Source organism: Bos indicus, chromosome 12, assembly GCF_029378745.1.
Source record: "Bos indicus isolate NIAB-ARS_2022 breed Sahiwal x Tharparkar chromosome 12, NIAB-ARS_B.indTharparkar_mat_pri_1.0, whole genome shotgun sequence".
NCBI classification, from domain to species: domain Eukaryota; kingdom Metazoa; phylum Chordata; class Mammalia; order Artiodactyla; family Bovidae; genus Bos; species Bos indicus.
The window spans coordinates 13,013,869-13,033,116 of record NC_091771.1 but is presented as its reverse complement, the minus strand read 5'-3'; the positions used below and the strand labels follow the sequence as shown (position 1 = coordinate 13,033,116).

The following is a 19,248-nucleotide window of genomic DNA, read 5'->3' as shown; positions in this document are numbered from 1 at the left end:
CTATCCACTACGTTTGATTAGCCAAAAAATTTTTCGTTCTTTCAGTGTCCCCCAAAGGTAAGATTTTCTTGAACTATGAAAACCTCAAGCCAGCTTTTTATAGGACAGTAAACTTTGTGTCTACTGTTCTGCTTTATCTGTTTGTGATGTAATCTTTTTCTGAATTTTTGCTTGTGACTACATTCCTTTTTCAGTCAAATTGGTGTTGTTCCTAATTAGAAATTTAAATTACATCTGCTGTGGTTTATACACACCAGGGGATATATTTATGTAATACTTTTATCCAGCCCAGATAGTCTTCATAACTTCAACAAAACATTTTTTTCATAGAGTGCTTATTGATGAGACCTTATTAAAAACATGCAAGAATGTACACCAGAGAGACAGTGGTGTGGCTTAGGAGAGAGCTCACAAGGCAAAGAGTTCTTAAATATATATATTTTAATGGTACAGAAAAACATTTTCCCCTTGTCACATGCTAATCTTTATACGTTCTCCCTTAGTATATCTCATGGATGTGGGCTGTTGGAAAGTGAGAATAATCTTACAAATGGAGATGTTTCATTAAATTTCAATGAGGTAATTAAGGAAACTCATTTTCAAAGATATACATTTATTTCAGTGGCTTTTGAATGTTGCTTAATCAGAAAATGACTGGAATACTAAATATAGTTAGGTTGGGCTTGTCTCCATCAGCAGCTTTGAGAGTCAGGCTGTTGAAAGGGATGACATGGAGGTTAAAACAGCGGAGGCCCTTGCTGTGGGTGGAAACTAATTGGCTGAAAACATGAATAAGTTATACTTGTTATTCATGTCAAGGAAAAGCCAAGAGAGCAGGGATGAATATTTGTGTCTACCCAGGCATTAGGCTGTGCACAGGATATTAAAAAATAAAAAGTCAATCCTTAAACTTAAGCACCTCTTCCTACAGGAAGGAAGAGGGATAGAGGCTTCATTACTTGGCCAGTGCTTTCTTCTGAATATTATGTTTCAGCTTTGACATTTTCAGCCAATAAAATACTGCTAAGAAGGTTGCTAAGGAATTCTTTAACATAAAACATTTATTACTTGGACCACTGTCCTTGAGCCCAGGGTTATGTTTAAATGTTTTCAGTTAAAAGCTTCTGATTTCAAGGCTGCTGCTGCTGCTGCTGCTAAGTCGCTTCAGTCGTGTCCGACTCTGTGCGACCCCAGAGACGGCAGCCCACCAGGCTCCCCCGTCCCTGGGATTCTCCAGGCAAGAACACTGGAGTGGGTTGCCATTTCCTTTTCCAATGCATGAAAGTGAAAAGTCAAAGTGAAGTCGCTCAGTCGTGTCTGACTCTTCACGACCCCATGGACTGCAGCCTACCAGGCTCCTCCGCCCATGGGATTTTCCAGGCAAGAGTACTGGAGTGGGGTGCCATTGCCTTCTCCGGATTTCAAGGCTAGAGAATTCTTTTCTCATGGCCCTGTTCTGAGTCTGGGTACTTGTCAGCTACCTATGTTGGCCATAGATTGACCGTAGTCTTATTTAATCCTAAGACTAAAGATTCTATGTGATGTTGTCATGCTGCTGCTAAGTCCCTTCAGTTGTGTCCGACTCTGTGCGACCCCATAGACAGCAGCCCACTAGGCTCCCCTGTCCCTGGGATTCTCCAGGCAAGAATGTTGTCATACTTAATTAGATTAGATATTGTAGAATAAAATCTTTTACAAACTGTTTTTTTTTCTTTTCAAACCTTTCCTGAAAATTTCATAAGAGAGATTCATGGAATTTGGAAAATTCTCTATAAAGCTTCTCTTAGCAAACATCCTTGTGGTCTGCTCTGATGGTTTCATGAATTGTTCCTAAGTGTGCATGCTCAGTTACTCAATTGTGTCCAACTCTTTATGACCCCATGGACTGTAGCCCTCCAGGCTCCTCTGTCCTTGGGATTCTCCAGGCAAGAATACCGGAGTGAGTGAGCTGCCATTTCCTTCTCCAGGGGATCTTCCTGATCCAGGGATCAAACCAGAGTGTCTTATAAGTCTCCTGCACTGGCAGGTATAAGCTCTGTTAAAGGGGTTGTATCTGTTTTTTTGGTATCTCTCCTCTCTCCTCATAAGTCCCTAACACACAAGACCATAGTGGGTGCTGAGTTACATTTACTTCCTTTGTTTGGAAGTCTATCAAGAGGCCAAAGTTAAGGACAGTCATATTTGATGTTTTCTACTTTGAGATGAATGTTTACCTCCAGACACCCCCCTGGTTTAAGTCAAAAGTGCTAGGTTTGAGTCTCAACACAATTGCTTAAAAAAACCTTATGATTTTTGGCATATGATTTAACCTCTATGTCTTTATCAGTATTTATGAATCCTTCAATTCCCTTTTGGGGCTTCCCAGGTGGCTTAGTTTGGTAAAGAATCCGCCTGCCAATGCAGGAGCTTCAGGAGACGTGATTTCAACCCCTGGGCCAGGAAGATCCCCTGGAGGATGAAATGGCAACCCACTCCAGTATTCTTGCGTGGGAAATTTCACGGAGAGCGAGGAGCCTGGTGGGCCACAGTCCATAGGGTCGCAAAGAGTCAGACAACGACTGAGCGACTGAGCATGCACGCACAATTCCCTTTTAGTCCAAGTATTTGAAGACAGCTTGATTGATCTACATCCCTGCTTCTCAAAGTGTGGTCCCCAGGTCCAGAACATCATCATCATCTGGGAATTGTTAAAAAGGCAAGTTATAGGCTCCTCCATCCCCCACATACCGGTTGAATCAGAAACTCAACATTTTATAAACCCTCCAGGTGATTCCGATGCATGTTAAAGTTTAAGAACTACTGATTTGCAGTGTAGTCAAACCCCTGGTATGTTGAGAAGCTCCATACCACCATGTGAGGGGATCCTGAGGCTTCTGCAGTCATTTCTTCCTTGGCATTTAAATCCAGCACCTCATGTTTCATCTTTAAGGCCCTGCAGAATGGCTCACTGTTGCATCATATTCAAGTCTGCAGGTATGAACTGCAGCTCTCAAGCTTCTATCAAGGGTGGCCACTTGAGTGAAAAATCTTTCTGAGGGTGAACAAAAAATATGCAATGGACAAGGGATTAATTTCCAGTGGCGGCCTCCTAATTTTGTATTCATCACGTTGTACGTTTGTGAGGCTACACAGGCAACGTCTGCTGATATCCGTTAGGTAGTTGGGCACCCAGCAGCCACATTTGCATGCAGAGGGGGTCACACACCTCCCGTGTACAAGTCTAAAATTAAAGCGCAGTTTGAAGTTGGCTGAAGGCTCACTGCTAGGAAAATAATGAGATAAGGAAGAAACGGGTTCTGTTAATCAGCACTTTTGGCCTCTACTGTTCAATCTTTGCTAATTTGTCCTTTGAAACGGTACAGTCTGTGTTGGACGGAGACTTCTAAGCGTATCTGGGCTTTTTTTTTAAAGGCCGACGTTTATAAGCTGATTGTATTTATCCATAACATTTCCCCTCACACTGTACCCATATGTGTGCTGCATTCGGTTGCTGTGTTATGTTTTTGCTGTATGAAATAGTCATACTTTTGTGGGATTACATGCATCATGACAAAGAAGAGCCACCGCAGCACAGACTCACAGACTGGGGTCTGTGGTATCATTTCAGTTCAGTCCACATTCATCAAGCAGCTACTTTGTGCCAGGGGCTGGGCATATACAGATCAATCAAGTGGAGTTTCTGCCTGCAAAAGCTCACAATGTTTGAACAACTCCTTGTATCTCAGTGCTGAATATTTTTGCCTAATTGAAGTTTCCCCTAATTCCCACTCCCTCCCCACCCGCCCATCCTGTGCCCAGTGAACTGAAGTGACTCTTGGCTTCTCTGAGCTCCTGATTATGCTCAACCTGTGTCCCCAGTAAAATGAGGGGCCCAATGGACCCCTGCCTGGAAGTCAAAGCCCCAAAACCCAAGACTGTGGCCATCTGGCCACTCAAATGGGTCATTAAGAAGAGGTGTCTGCATTGAAATGGCCCCTACACCCAGTTTGCGGCAATGAAAAAGGAGCGTGCCCTATATTCCCAGTGTGGGTGACATGGGAGAATGCCAGTCATCTCAAGTGGATGTGCCCGTGAGGGCCACCGGGAGGAACAGTGGAGTCCTGCGGTTTACCGAGAGCTAATGGTGAAGTAGTCACTTGTCAGGCTTCACCAACTGCTCTATATTTCCATATTGGGCCATGTGTTCTTGTTTTACTTTGACAACTAGATTGTAAGCTCCTGGAGAACATGGGTCTTTAGAGAATGATTATTTTTCATAGTACCTATTTGATGGCGATGATCATAAATACAGTACATTATCACAAAGAATATCTGGTGGCTTATATGCATTAATTATTTCTCATGGGGACTTCCCTGGTGATCCAGTGGCTAAGATTCTGTCCTCGCAATGCAGGGAGCCTGGGTTTGATCCCTGATCAAGGAACTAGATCCCACATGCTGCAACTAAGTTCTGATGTAGCTAAATAAATATTTAAAAAAAAATTTCTCCCGGTAATTGATTTTTTTCTCTTCTTTCTAGCACAGGTGCATATACCTTGATAGCACCAAATGAAAAACGAAGAAATGAGATACAACAGAGTATGTATATTATTTAACACTCAAAATACTGCTCATTTTCTTAGTAGAATTGGCTTGCATTGGTCTGAAGAATTTTTAGTTTCTGATCTGTATAGACTCACTGGAGCTCATTTTTTTCCTTTTTAAGTTTTGGCAGTTTTAATTATACCTTTTAAAACTATTTTATTGTTAATGCTTCTAAATTTCTTTCTCTATGCTAATAGCAGAACTCATTGCGTAATCATAAATCTGAGGTTTCTATTGCAATTAAACAATTTCACACCTATTGCCAACCGACCTATCAAGTTCCTGCAAAATTGGGCTTACTTCAGATATCTTTACAGGACTAGGAACACTTTTGAAAGGGACAAGCGATACATGAAATAGATTATAAAATAATCTTTTTCCTGGATCTGTTCCATTCCTTCTTAATGGAATTTTTCTTTAGTTTCTGTGCTCGTTTAATTTTGTAACCAACAGAGTCTAACCTCAGCTGTTTTTATTGGTGACTTCACTTTCCTTCTCTAGATTGTAAGCTCTTTGAGGGCAGGGCTACATCTTGCTTGTTTTTGTGCTCCTTGTACCTAGCGGACATACACGATTAATGTAGTGTTAATGTTACGGTAAAATAAGGGCTGCTGTTTAAAGAGACAGCATTAATATTTTCGAGTTAGGAGGAGAACTAAAGTTCATTTCATTCACAGAGAAGTTTCTGAGGCTTGTTCAAGTCAGCTATGGGGCTAGCACTGAGATCTTGTGCTCTCCATTCCTGATCTTCCTAGGAAATTTGATTTTGTAATGACTGATGAACATAAGGACACAGCAGGAAGGCAGCTCTCTAACGGTCTCCACTGGACGAGTAGCCTCCTGGGTGGCGTATCTGAGTCTGTGCAGAGTGTGACCGTCACAATTGTGCAGACGTGGTGACTGTGGGTACTGCCTGCAGTTGACCAGTGGAATCCCAGAGATTCTGGCATCTTACATGTTTCTTATTTAAATGGTTAACAGGAATTTAAGCTTCAGTGTGGTCTGGGTTTTTGAGATGTTTCAGAAGTTGTTTTTTTTTCCTCTAATAATTAAAAAATATAAATGGATGTTTGAAATAATCATGTCTCATGAGATACCTTGGAAAAAACAGAACTAGTATCTCTGGCGCCCCCTGCTGCCAGTCAGTGTATACTTGGGGAATTGGGCACTGCTCCACAGGGAGTAGGCTCAGCTCAGTGGGCCCAGGTAGTAGGAATTGGAGAGCCCTCATTCCTCACGGTTACAGTGATCTTGGGGAATATTTAAAATGCAGCAGATACAGGCATCAGAATTCTACTGGGGCTTATGTTTACTGTGTGTGCAAAGTTCTTATTGCCGCATGAATGTTTTGCATACACCCTATAGGAAACTTTTAACATTAAATGATGTGCGCTTGGTCACTTCAGTCGTGTCCAACTCTCTGCGACCCTATGGACCATGGCCTGCCAGGCTCCTCTGTCCATGGAATTCTCTGGGCAAGAATACCGGAGTGGGTTGCTATTTCCTTCTCCAGGATTAAATGATGTAGGGTTTGAAAAATGCCAGGATGCGAGGAAGAACTAAACTTTTTTATTTAGCAGGAGTTTACCTTGTTTTCACATCTGTACTTCTGTGTCAGCTCTTGGAGAGAAAGTGCCTTAGGGTGACCCCAAGGGGTTAGGACTGGGTGGTGGCTTCCTTTCCTGGATATCTCGCCCACTCATGCCCGCATGTAGTTAAATGTCCATCTCAAGGGAGCGGTTTCCTTTTCGCACTCTAATAATTGATGATTTCATATTTCTCACCTGACTTAGTGGCTGCGAAAGAGCTGGAGGAGCTGGAAAGGTGGAAGAAACAACAAAGGGAGAAGTCCATTAACCTACCGCCCATGACGCTAGGTAAGCCAGCAAGCCAATTGCTTGAATGCAGGAGGACAGGGCCACCCAACAATCTGCTTAGCACCTTGCCCACATCTGTCTTTCAGTGTCCGTTATAGGTCATTGACTCATTGTGCTGCTTGGAATGAAATGCATTTAAAGTCAAAACATACATTTAAAGTCAGAAGTATGCAGGTAAACCGTTGTTTCTGACTCTCTGCAAGTAGCAAACAGATGATGCCACAGTTATGGGGGAATAAGAAGATGGCTTAATTGCCAAATAATTTACAGCCTCTTAGTTGATCAGCTCTGAAGAAATCTTACCTAGGGCGTCGCATATGCCTCGTCATAGCTCTTACTCCCATCCTGATTAGTGCTATCACAAGCATATTAATCATGGCAGTTAACTAGTTATGGGAGAAAAAATTGGAGGGTCAATTCTGACCGTAAGATGTCAGTGGGCTGGGGACACGGGGTAGGTATAGAGATAATATCATCTGTGTTTTCATTTGCAAATAGAGACTTTGGGGCCTCTGGAGCATGTGGCAGTGTGATAAATTGCATGGGCTGCTTCTGCCCGGCGTTTGACTCACTCACCAGGGAAGTCCTCTCATGCGAAGCATTCACGTCTTCTCTCTGCCAGCAGCAGCTGGGAGCTTCAAGGGCTGGACGCGCCGTTCCCACAGGTTTAGTTTGCACAAATGTGGTAGAATCAGGGGCCACTGACTCTCACAGTAGTTTGCAAGAAGTACTTTTTCCAAGATGTCGGTAGAAATAAGCTCATTTGGTGATTGTGTACAAGCAATAGCATTATCATTATCATCCCACTGTATTTCATGAATGGGGTTCATCTCATGTCACCTTTATGCTGAAGAAGCTGCATTTGAGGGGTACAACCTGGAGGATAGCTCTGTCTTTCCTAACTGGCCCCCTCACACTAGCTATCTGGGTCTGTTTTTTTCCCCTATGTTCTTTGGATGAAATTAGATCTTTGTGGTCTTTCTCAAATAATAAAGTTGTCCAGCTAATTCTAGGCATAAAACAGTGTCTTTTCAGAAAGTTCAGCCCTAAATACTGGTCATGACTCTATTGCTAATAGAGATTAAAGCTTCTTCCCTGTTCCAGCCCGGGCCTGCTTTCCTTTTTTTGCCATGCCGCATGGCACGTGGGATCTAGATCTCCACCGGGGATCGAACCCCTGCCCTCTACAGTGGAAGCGTAGAGTCCTAACCACTAGACCACCAGGGAATTCCCATCCTGGGCCTATTTTGGATAGAAAGTTGGCAAAGGAAATGAGTGTGGCTGAATTTTTCTCTATTGACTCCTCGGTTTCTCTGTTGATTCCTCCTCCTTGTGGGTCAAAGGAAGAAGAAGAGATTATGGTCTCTCTTGCACCGATACCAGTTTCCTCAAGTTTTGGGGTGTTTTTGCTGTGCATCTCATCCCTGGGGTCCTTGAAGTTCTTCAGAGACCCCTTTTGCTCGCCGTCCATCTCTCGCCTGGCTTTCCCTGATGTAGATGATACTTTTCTGCTGTTGGCTCCTGGTAGCTAGACTACCTTTGTAGAGCTCCATTGTGCCTATGGAGTTGTCCACAGGGGCAAGTCCCTTTTAAAGTGGCTTTAGATTGGCATTCTCTTTCATGACAGCCAGACTGGGAGTGTGGGAAACACTTGTGCACTCTTCCCACAGACTCTGGGAATACAGGCCATTTGCCCTGTGGCCACTTCTTCTTGATGACCAGTCTGAGTAGCCACTTGAGGACAGCCGTGTGCCTTCTGGCACTGTCTTTCCTATGCATGGGTCCCTCAGTCTTCTGGGGACACAGCTTGAGCTCTTCAAATGATTTTCATTAAATCTCTCTTACTCACATTGAAGATGTGAAGATTCTTCCTTCCCCAAACACATACTCAGAGAAGATGAAATTCACAAAGACATCTTTTCTCTGATTTCTACCTCCCTTTGACCTAGCTAACCTCTTTTACAGGCTGAAAGTAGTTGCCAATTAATGTTCCCCAAACTGGTTTTAAGTTACCCCCTTGCAGATCCTGCTTAGGGAGCTAAGCACTTGCCTTGGGTATTTGGAGATGTTGGTGTCTATTGTCTTGGGGTCTTAAGCAAAAATGATCAGGAGTTCTGGTATTTGGTGTATCTAGGAATGGTCAAGAGAAAGAGGGCACAGTAGAAAAGAGTTCTGGGATGTATTAAACTTTGAGATGAGTTTTAAAGGAAAACCTGTAAATGCTTAGACATCTGATTTTCTCCATTTTTAAAATTCTCAACTCCTCTATTTCTCTACCCCTTAAAATGTTGGAATGGTTCTAGGAGATACTAAAATTAGCTGTAACATTAGATAAAAGCTTCAATAGGCCTCACTGTTTCTTTCCTTAGGGCCAGGACCAAACAGGTATTATACGTCTTTTGGGACTCAGAAGTCTCTATGGTGTCTTTAACTGTTCAATTATAAAAACTATGATGAATGCAAATTGTTTTAATGCATCTTCTGTGTAGGTGAATCTTTCATAGAACTGACACTTTTAGTGACCAAAGCACCAGAGAATTATTTCAAAGGAATCTTTAAAATATGCACGCCAAGCTTGCATAAACACTGAGAACTCCCTAAACAGTAATTTTTAGATGATTGTCAAGCTGCAAGGATTTCTGGCCCCTGGTTGTTATAGGTTTAAGAGAGAGCAGATGAATAATCTAACATCCATATTTTTTCTCTTGAATACCTAAAGAAAGAACAATAAATAATATGGATTGACCATTAATTTTACCTAGAATATTCCCACTGTACTTAAAAATTGGGTTATAAAGACTGTATACTTGTCTCATGGCAAGACCTCTCAGGGTTTCCCGAGCTTTGCTACTTGAATACAGGGCAGTAGAATCAATAGAAGAAAAACATTGGAAACATCATTGATTATCATCTTTATTAGGTTAAGAAATGGTCATACTCTAGCAGGAAGAGTGTTCTAGAATTTCCAAAGCACTATTTCTTATTTAGCATGGACCTTCACGTGTGATTTCAGTCTATGTAAAAACTTGAATACCTACATGATTGAAAAAACCCTCATAGCATTGTCCTTTTACTGGGGGAATGTGGCCTTATCTTTCTTTTATGCAATTACTGATGTTTAATGTCTCACTTGAAAAAATTGGTTAAGTTACCGAATCAAATTTGGGTCTGCTTGCCCCTGTGCAGTAAAGCTAGTCTACTGACACAGCTTTGTGAGGTCAAGTGCAGTGTTTATTGTAAGGCATCAGCCAAGGAGTTGGAGACAAATAGTGCTTAGAAAACTTGAACTCCCTGATGGGTTTCAAGAAAGCATTTCTAAAGGCCAGGTGAGGGAGGGGAGTCACAGAGTATATGATCGGATTGTGCACAATTCTGACTGGTTGATGGTGAGATCCTAGGACTGTATCACAGGGGTTAACATTATCAATCCTTAGGCTCCAGTGGGCTTGGGGGCTACATGCTGTAATCACAGAGTTAACTTCTTCCATTTTTAGCATCTATAAAACAACTCAGGAAAATGTACATCAGATACTATATTATCTAGGTACTTCAGAGAGGAGCTAAAGTAGAGGATATGAGGATATGAGAGAAGGTTCTATCCTGGGGTCTTCCTGAAGGGTCTTTCCCAGTTACAATTTCCCACTTTTTTTTTGAGATTCCTTAAGCATGAGGAGAACAGGTGTTAGACAAAAAAGGGAATAATGTTTTGGATGAAGAGGTTAATCATAAACTCAGCAGAGGAACTAGGTTTGAGGGGGACTCAATTTCAGTTAGCCCCTTGTTTCCAGTGGTATGAAAATGTTAAAGAAACACGTGGTGTAGACTTATCATGTATTTAATTAGTCTTTGATGGCTGACATTTCAGTTTAACATTCACGTTTCACCTTTGTGACTTTTTTCCTTAGGGGGAAGCCAATCAGAGGCTGAAGTCAGGCAGAGACAACAGCTTCAACTGATACAATCTAAATACCAGAAGAAGGTCAGAATCCATCTCTTTTAGCTTAAATTTGGCAAGAAATTAGAGCACCAGCACTTTGAAAATAACCATGAAATAACATAGTAACTTTACCAAAAAGCATAAAACCTTGAAACAAATTGCAAAAGAAAATCTCAAAAATCAAAAAATCGAGATGTGAGACGTGAAGGGATAAATACTGTGAATTCTCACCCAAGCTGTGTATCAGTCAGTGGGACCTTGGTAAGGGAATTTCTCCCACCCCAACCCCAGTTTAAGTCTCTACTATGGTTTGAATATTTGATTCCAGGAGCACAGACTTGTTTACTACATTCCCATCATGAAAGCATGGAAGTAGTACGAAAAAAAACAATGATTTTTTTTTTTTTTTTTTTAACAAGGAACTCAGGTGTTTTTTTTGGTTTTTGGTTGTATCATGCAGTTCCAACCAGGGATTGAACCTGTGTCCCTTGCACCGCAAGGCAGGCTCTTAACCACTGGACTGCCAAGGAAGTCCCTGAAGTCTGAGTTAAATACTAAGGAAAAATTATCTGCCCTTTCTTCTCCCTAACCTGGGCTGGTGGTAGGGGTGGTTTGGGGCCAGGGAAGACAGTGAAACAGATATCAAGGTAGAAACACAGAGAAATTTCATGGACAGCAGATATAGCTTGACCATTTTTTGTGATCTAAGTAGCCTGCAGAACCAACCTATAATCATGGTGTGCTATAGCACAAACAATACTGTAATTTGCCTTTCATCATAATTTTGTGTTCCAGGGGTTCAGGTGGAAAAATAGTAACTGCTTTTTGTCCTCTGTACTCTCAATACAATTTAGCTAAAAAAAGAAGAATGTGTAAGAATCAAGAAGGAAGCTGAAGAAGCTGAAATCCAAAAAATGAGGGCAGCTCAGAGAGAGAAGGTAAGAACTGGAGAAGATGGTAAGCTAACATTTACCTAGAGCTTCTGATGTGCCAGGTTCCCACATTGTTCATATACAAAGTGTTTAATCCTCACAAGAGCCTGTGAAGTATATAATATTCTTGTTGTCCAAGTTTGCAAATGGAACTGACAATTCAGTCACTCAGTCATGTCCGACTCTCTGTGACCCCATGGACAGAGGATCAGAGGACTCGCCCAAGGACTCACAGCCAGTAAATAGAAGAAGTAGGATTCAAATCCAGACTGACTGGTCTCAGAGCTAGTGTTATTTTTTTTTAAGTAATTTTATTTTCTTTATCGGCCATACCGCATGGCATATGAGATCTTAGTTGTCCAATCAGGAATCACACTCATGCCCCCTCCATTAGAAGCATGGAGTTTTAACCATGGGACCACCAGGGAAGACCAAGATCTGGAGTTCATTGTCTTCACACTCTCTCACCTTCTCAGGTGGGTGATCAAAAGAGTAGCTGTGTGTTTGGCCAGAAGGCACAGCAACTAGTAACGATGGCCGCCAGTGGTACACATCATGTGTATGTACAAATATTGAACTTTCCAGGCTAAATGTTAAATAGGTGAACATGTCTTTCTCACGGGTAAAAGAAAAAGCATGCGTTTGCATTTCAGTATTAGTGATATGCTGCTGCTGCTGCTGCTAAGTCGCTTCAGTCATGTCTGACTCTGTGCGACCCCATAGATGGCAGCCCACCAGGCTCCCCCGTCCCTGGGGTCATCCAGGCAAGAACACTGGAGTGGGTTGCCATTTCCTTCTCCAATGCATGAAAGTGAAAAGTGAAAGTGAAGTCGCTCAGTCGTGTCTGACTCTTTGTGACCCCATGGACTGCAGCCTACCAGGCTCCTCCATCCATGGGATTTTCCAGGCAAGAGTACTGGAGTGGGGTGCCATTGCCTTCTCCGTCTTAAAGATTGGGTGTTGGTCAAACTTAAACCTGGTTACCAAGCAATAGATATCTTTACTAGTTAGAGTTAACAAAGCCCAAAGCTGATGGCTTATAGAATGCACAAGAATGTGAGTCTTCTTTCGCCATGGAGCTCTTTACCTGGCTGGAGAGGTATATTTCTTGGAAGGTGTCCTCTTGTGTTGTGTGACCTTGGACAGGCCCCCACCCCTCTCTGAACTATTCCTGTAAAATGAGTCTGTAAGCTCCACCTCCTCTGTTCCCAAGGCCAGGAATATGTGTAGATATAGAAATGCTACATCCTCTAGAGATGTAGGCTCTGGGGTAGAGTTAAGATTGGACATATACACAAGGAATTGAAATGAAACGCTGGTGGTATTCAAAAAAAGAGTATAGGCACTTTGTTTACTAAATTTGATTCAGCAATTCACTTCCAAGTCATTAGCTATTACACCTTCATTGAAAAAGATTCTCAAAATAATTCTTTTTAAAACCTCTCTCTCTCTCTCTCACTTCCTCTCTATTCTTCACTCTTTTGCATTCAAGGCCCCCCCACCCCCACCCCATTTCCTCCTTCAGAGGAAGGTTTACACTTCAGTCTCAAGATTGTAAAGGAGGTATTCCCTTTATATTCCCTTTATAGCATAGTCTTTCTGCATTTCAGGTCGAACTCAGAAAATCATCAAATAATCACTGGGAACTAATTAAGAGGCTTGCAGATCCTGAAGAATTGTGTTGTGAACTCTTATCCTAAAAGTGATTTACTGGTCATTTAATACCCATAATTGGCTGGCTTGTGGGTCATTTATAGCTCGTTTCTTCGTGGTTCAAATAATGTACTATATACTGTTTAGAAATGTTAGTGGCCGAAACAGTTTTCATTAACACCGAGTGAAAACAGCATTCCCTCCTTCTTAAGTTATGCCATGCCACTGGATGTACAGCAGCCGTTAACTACAAAAATCTGAACTGAATCAGCTTTTCTAAAATGACAGCTATAATGATTATTGGTGTAAATTTGTCTCAGAGTAAGAGATGGTGCGGAGAAGGCAATGGCACCCCACTCCAGTACTCTTGCCTGGAAAATACCATGGATGGAGGAGCCTGGTGGGCTGCAGTCCGTGGGGTCCTGAAGAGTCAGACACAACTGAGCGACTTCACTTTCACTTTTCACTTTCATGCATTGGAGAAAGAAATGGCAACCCACTCCAGTGTTCTTGCCTGGAGAATCCCAGGGACAGGGGAGCCTGGTGGGCTGCCGTCTATGGGGTCGCACAGAGTTGGACACGACTGAAGCGACTTAGCAGCAGCAGCAGCAGCAAGAGATGGTAAGAGAGAGTTGATGTATATAGATCCTTGCCATTCCAAACGCAGTTTCTGAACCAGCAGCCTTGGCATATCACTTATACAAATGCAGGAACTTCCCTGGTGGTCCAGTGGTTAACAATCTGCCTTGCAATGGAGAGGACAAAGATTTGATCCCTGGTAGGATAATTAAGGGGCTTTCCTGGTGGCTCAGCAGTAAAGAATCTGCCTGCAATGCAGGAGACTTGGGTTCAGTCCCTGGGTCGAGAAGATCCTGTGGAGGAGGGCATGGGAACCCACTCCAGTATTGTTACCTGAAGAATACCATGGGCAGAGGAGCCTTGGTGGGCTGCAGTCCATGGGGTTGCAAACAGTCGGACCCAACTGAAGTGACTGAGCACGCACACAGGATAACTAAGATCCCATGTGCCACAGAGCAGCTGAGCCCGGGTGCCATAACTAGAGAGGCTGTTCACTGCAATGAAGATCCTGATGCGGCAACTAAGACCCGATGTAGCCAAAGAAATAAATATTTTAAAAAAAGAAATGCAGAATCTCAAACCCCACCCCAGACCTTCTGAAACAGAACTGGCATTTTAACAAGCTCCCCAGGTGATTCTCGTGCGCATCCTGGTTTGAGGAGCCTTCATCTAAACTGCCTTGAGAGAGACAGGGCCGCCCACTCTGGCCCTTCCACAGACCTGATTTCTCTGGCTAATTGGCTCGGACTGCCACCCTGACCTAATTTTTCCTACTGTATATAAATCTGTGGCTTTCATAGTAAATGTGAGCCTATTTAGTAGCTTGTGTCAGATAAAAGACAAATGGACATTAGCCATCTCGAAATGGCGTGCTTCACATTGCCAGTGTGAAAATGGCCAAGGGAAGCGATAATGGCTGTGCTTATGGAGCATTGATTCTTTGAAATGCACAGCAGACACACACATGGACACCGGCGTACAAAACACCACCCTCCTCCCCAGGCACATGGCTGCTGTCCAAGGAACGACAAGCCAAGGAGAATCCAAGCAGCCTGTTGCCTCCCGAGGACTTCCAGCTTGGCCCATTGGTCTTAACACCCCCTTGACCTTTATTTTGTCCTCTCCCGGGAGGGCCACCGGACTTCCCAGGTGGCACTAGTGGTAAAGAACCCATCTGCCAATGCAGGAGACGTAAGAGACGTGGGTTGGGAAGATCCCCGGGAGGAGGGCGTGGCAACCCACTCCAGTATTCTTGCCTGGGAAATCCCATGGACAGAGGAGCCTGGTGGGCTACAGTCCATGGGGTTGCAAAGACTCAGACGTGACTGAAGCGATTTAGCACACATGCACGCAGGAGGGTCACCTAGGAACACCGGGTCTCTTTCTGATTGGCCACCACCTGTGTGTGAGTGAGGGGAGCGTAAACTGCATTCCCTGTATCTGGGAGGAGTTAATCCTGTGGGCTCAGGGGCACTTAGGCGAGGGCACTGGGGTGCTTCAGGTAAGCTTGTATTCCCTATACTAGAGGACGTTGATGATGCGTGCTCTTCCAGTGGTGTGCTGGGACCTCCTTGTTGTTACATTTTTATGAGTTAGATGACTTCATGTTGGTAGATTGAAACTGACCATGAGGGGTTATTCTCACCACTGGAATCAGTAAATGCTACAAATCAACCACCCCTCCCCTCCTTGCTAGAGCTACCTGTTAAATTTATCAGCACACCACTGCTTCACCCTAAAGGAAATAAGACCTCCCTCCCTCTCTCCCATTCTAAAACTAAGCCTCAGAGGGCTGGTGGGGCGCAAAGATTCTGTGAATTATCTGGCATGTTATGTATCTGATTTAAAAGTGGATTCCAGGCAGAATAACGCCCCCTCCCCTGCTCTTCCACATCCTAATCCCTAGAATTTAGGAAGATGTGATGTTACGTGGCAAAGAGGAATTCAGTTTGCAGGTGAAATTAGGTTACTAATCAACGTACATTCAAATAGGAAGAATAGCCCACATTATTCAGGTGGTTCCAGTGTAATCATGAGGTTCCTTAAATTGGGAAGAGGGATGCAGAAAATTGAGAGCATTAAAGATATGGAGCTGCTGCTGTTGCTAAGTCACTTCAGTCGTGTCTGACTCTGTGCGACCCCATAGACAGCAGCCCATCAGGCTCCCCTGTCCCTGGGGTTCTCCAGGCAAGAACACTGGAGTGGGTTGCCATTTCCTTCTCCAATGCATGAAAGTGAAAAGTGAAAGTGAAGTTGCTCAGTCGTGAACGACTCTTCATGACCCCGTGGACTGCAGCCCACCAGGCTCCTCGGCCCATGGGATTTTCCAGGCAAGAGTACTGGAGTGGGGTGCCATTGCCTTCTCCAAAAGATATGCAGCAGGAGAAAGATTTAGCCTGCCGTTGTTGGCTTGAAGATAGAAGAAGGGCACTGGATAAGAGACTAAACCTATAGGTAGGAGCTACAAAACCATAATGTGGAACCCCTAACTCTACACTGACCAAATAGATGACTGGCACTTAGCACAGCAGGACGTACAAACAGATGTGATTTCTGGAAACAGAGTTCTTATCGTAGGGGTAGAACGAAGTAAAGACTCAGCTGTAGTCTTTGGAGGGCACTCATTGCTAGCTACCTGAAAGCCTTGTGGTCGTGACAGCTGGTACTGGAATCTGCTAGTTTCCCTCAACCTCAGGATATTATTTGAGCCCCATGAGACCCATTTTGGACTTCTGATCTCCAGAGCTGTAAGATTATTAACAAACTTACTGTTTTAAGCCACTAAGTTTATAGTTGGTACAGCACCAACAGAAAGCCAATACAATCCATGTGGTTATACAGTGTATTAATTTCACTTCTTGGAAGTCTATATGAAAGAGAAAATATTGCCAAAATATTAGTGCATCAGTAAAATAAAGTCCTTGAAAAAACAAACAACAGCATAACACATGCAGGGACTTGCTTTGTCGCTGGATCTCAGCGTGGTAGACACGTTTCAGGAATCGTCATAGTGAGCTTTTCACCTAAATGCAGTGCCATGGAAATAAACCTCCACCACACTTTCCCCTCATAATCACATTGTTGAATTAAGGAATCATTTGATTTTTTTTCCAGCCTTTCATAATGCCCACAAACTTAAAAAATAAAAATCTCCAAGTCCATGTCAAAGACCTTCTTTACCTCTCGGATTTATCTTAGTCTGCTTTTGATCAACACATGTTTGAAATAATATATAGTGCTATATAGTTTATGAATATTTTCATTCGATTCTCCCAACTTCTTAGAGCATCAGGACATCAGAGAGGGCAAAAAACCAGCCAGAAATCTGAGTGGCAAATGAAACCTTTCTTTGCTCTTTCCAATAAACTATAAAGTCATAAAGCTGATGAAGTTATGTGGAGCCCTAGAGGTCATGGTATTTTTATAGACACTGAAAAACATAATTAGTTAGTTTTAATGCTAAAAGCGAGGTAGGAACTACTTCATACTACTTCATTTTCTATTTAGCATAGAAAACAAGGTCTGCGTATTAGGGGCGGAGGTGCATTCACATACATGTTTTTAAGGAATCACGCCTGTTGCTTATTTCTAGGAAACAAATAGTAGTAAGGGCTAATTTAGAACAATTTTAGGGTTAAAACTCAACATCAAGGTAATTATTCCAATACTGCTTTTAAAAATTGGGAAAAGTTTCCATTTCTGAAAACTTTCAAGGAACAAAACAAAACTTTCAAGTTTTTCCTAGAAATATGGTTCCTACATTATGCATTTCTTTGTGCATGACCCAGCGTGGGCATTAAGCCTCTGATTGTTGAAATGCAGTAGGGTCCCATTAATTGACCCCATTAATTAACACATAATGATATCTCTGAAATGCAGGTATAGGATTAAAAGTGTAAGCCGTTTGTTTATTTATGCTTAACTTTCCTTATCTGTAATAAAGTGTGTGTGTGTTAGTCACAGCCGTTTGTTTATTTATGCTTAACTTTCCTTATCTGTAATAAAGTGTGTGTGTGTTAGTCACTCAGTCGTGTCCAACCAACTCTTTTCAACCCATGGACTGTAGCCCAGCAGGCTCCTCTGTCCATGGGGTTTTCCAGGCAAGAATACTGGAGTGGGTTGCCATTTCCTCCTCCAGGGGATCTTCCGGACCCAGGCATCCAACTCACATCTCCTGTGTCTCCTACGTGTCCTGCATTGCAGGTAGATTCTTGAGCCATTGGGGAAGCCACTGTCTGTAAAATGGGTATAATAATATAATAATGGGACTGGTGGGATTAAAGGATACAGTACATGCGAATCCCTTTGTATTGAATACCATGGATAGTGCTAAGGAAGCACTGAATAAGGTGCCCTGACCTAATTGACTATATCTGTAAACAAGCACCCTATCTCATTTGACTCTCTTACTATTCTTTAAACTATGTGTTTATTTGGCTGAGTCGGGTCTTGGTTGTGGCAAGTGGGCTCTTCCGTTGCGGTGCACGGACTCTAGCTGTGGTGTGGGCGCTCCCGTTGCGGTGCACGGACTCTAGCTGTGGTGTGGGCGCTCCCGTTGCGGTGCAGGGACTCTAGCCCTGGTGTGGGCTCAGCAGCGCTGGCACCTGTGCTTAGTTGCTCCGAGGCAGGTAGGATCTTAGTTCTCCAGTCAGGGATTGAACCCACTGTCGGCTGTATTGCGAGGCAGATTCTTAACCCCTGGACCACCTGGTAAGTCCCTACCTCTCTTCCTATATCAACCTCTCGTGTGGATGGCAGACAGGATTTTTATTTTACACACGAATTGGATTGGCTTAAGTATTTCATTTTCACTACGCGCACATGTTCATTGGAAGGACTGATGCTGAAGCTGAAACTCCAATACTTTGGGCACCTCATGCGAAGAGTTGACTCATTGGAAAAGACCCTGACGCTGGGAGAGATTGAGGGCAGGAGGAGAAGGGGACGACAGAGGATGAGATGGCTGGATGGCATCACTGACTCGATGCACATGCGTTTGGGTGAACTCTGGGAGTTGGTGATGGACAGGGAGGCCTGGCGTGCTGTGATTCATGGGGATGCAAAGAGTCAGACGTGACTGAGCGACTGAACTGAAGCTCACATGAACTGGGTTGCTGGAGAAAAAACACATTTGGCTCCTCTTCTCACAGAAATTGTTGGGCTTCCCTCTTAGCTGGGTCTTTAATCATCCCCAGGGCACAACATTTTCCTTTGCAGTCTAGGCTCATCTCTAATTATCAACATCGTTCTCCCTTATCCTCATTTTTCATTTTCAACACATGACCTCATTTCTCACCATCTCGGAGATAAAGACCATGAGGCTGAACGTCTCTATATTTTTCTGTTTCCTTACTCTTTCTTTGCTGCTTCTACACCCACCTCATCTCAGGAGGAATAAGAAACTGCTTTTCCTTGTTGCCGTGATGGATTCTCCCACCTGTGCTTCCCATCCCGTCCCATCTTTCCTCCATCCTCCTCAGGAACCTTGTTGCTCCTTCGGTTAAGGCTCCATTTCTTCTGTAGCTTTCGTGTTTGTTTTTCTCTCTTAGGGTATAATCATACTCAAATCTCTCACCTTAAAAACAAATTGTCTCTATGCTGGCTTGCTTTCAACTCCTTCCTCCCAAGCATCACAGCTCAGCTCCTTGAAAGTCTTCTCTGCCCCACTGGATTCCCACATGCCAGT

The 19,248-nt window shown here is 43.3% G+C and overlaps 1 protein-coding gene across 4 annotated transcripts in view; it reads left to right on the top strand.

Annotated features, from left to right (window-relative positions):
* The window catches only part of EPSTI1 (epithelial stromal interaction 1), a 100,055-nt gene that overhangs the window by 15,078 nt on the left and 65,729 nt on the right, over positions 1 to 19,248 (top strand). For all 4 annotated transcript variants that reach the window (XR_011569674.1, XR_011569673.1, XM_070800026.1 and 1 more), the window contains exons 2-5: positions 4,520 to 4,578; positions 6,378 to 6,461; positions 10,367 to 10,440; positions 11,253 to 11,336. Coding sequence is in view for 2 of the 4 variants with exons in the window: in XM_070800026.1 (XP_070656127.1) it covers positions 4,520 to 4,578; positions 6,378 to 6,461; positions 10,367 to 10,440; positions 11,253 to 11,336 (301 nt within the window). In the remaining 2 variants the exon portion in view is untranslated. The remainder of the gene's footprint in view (positions 1 to 4,519; positions 4,579 to 6,377; positions 6,462 to 10,366; positions 10,441 to 11,252; positions 11,337 to 19,248) is intronic.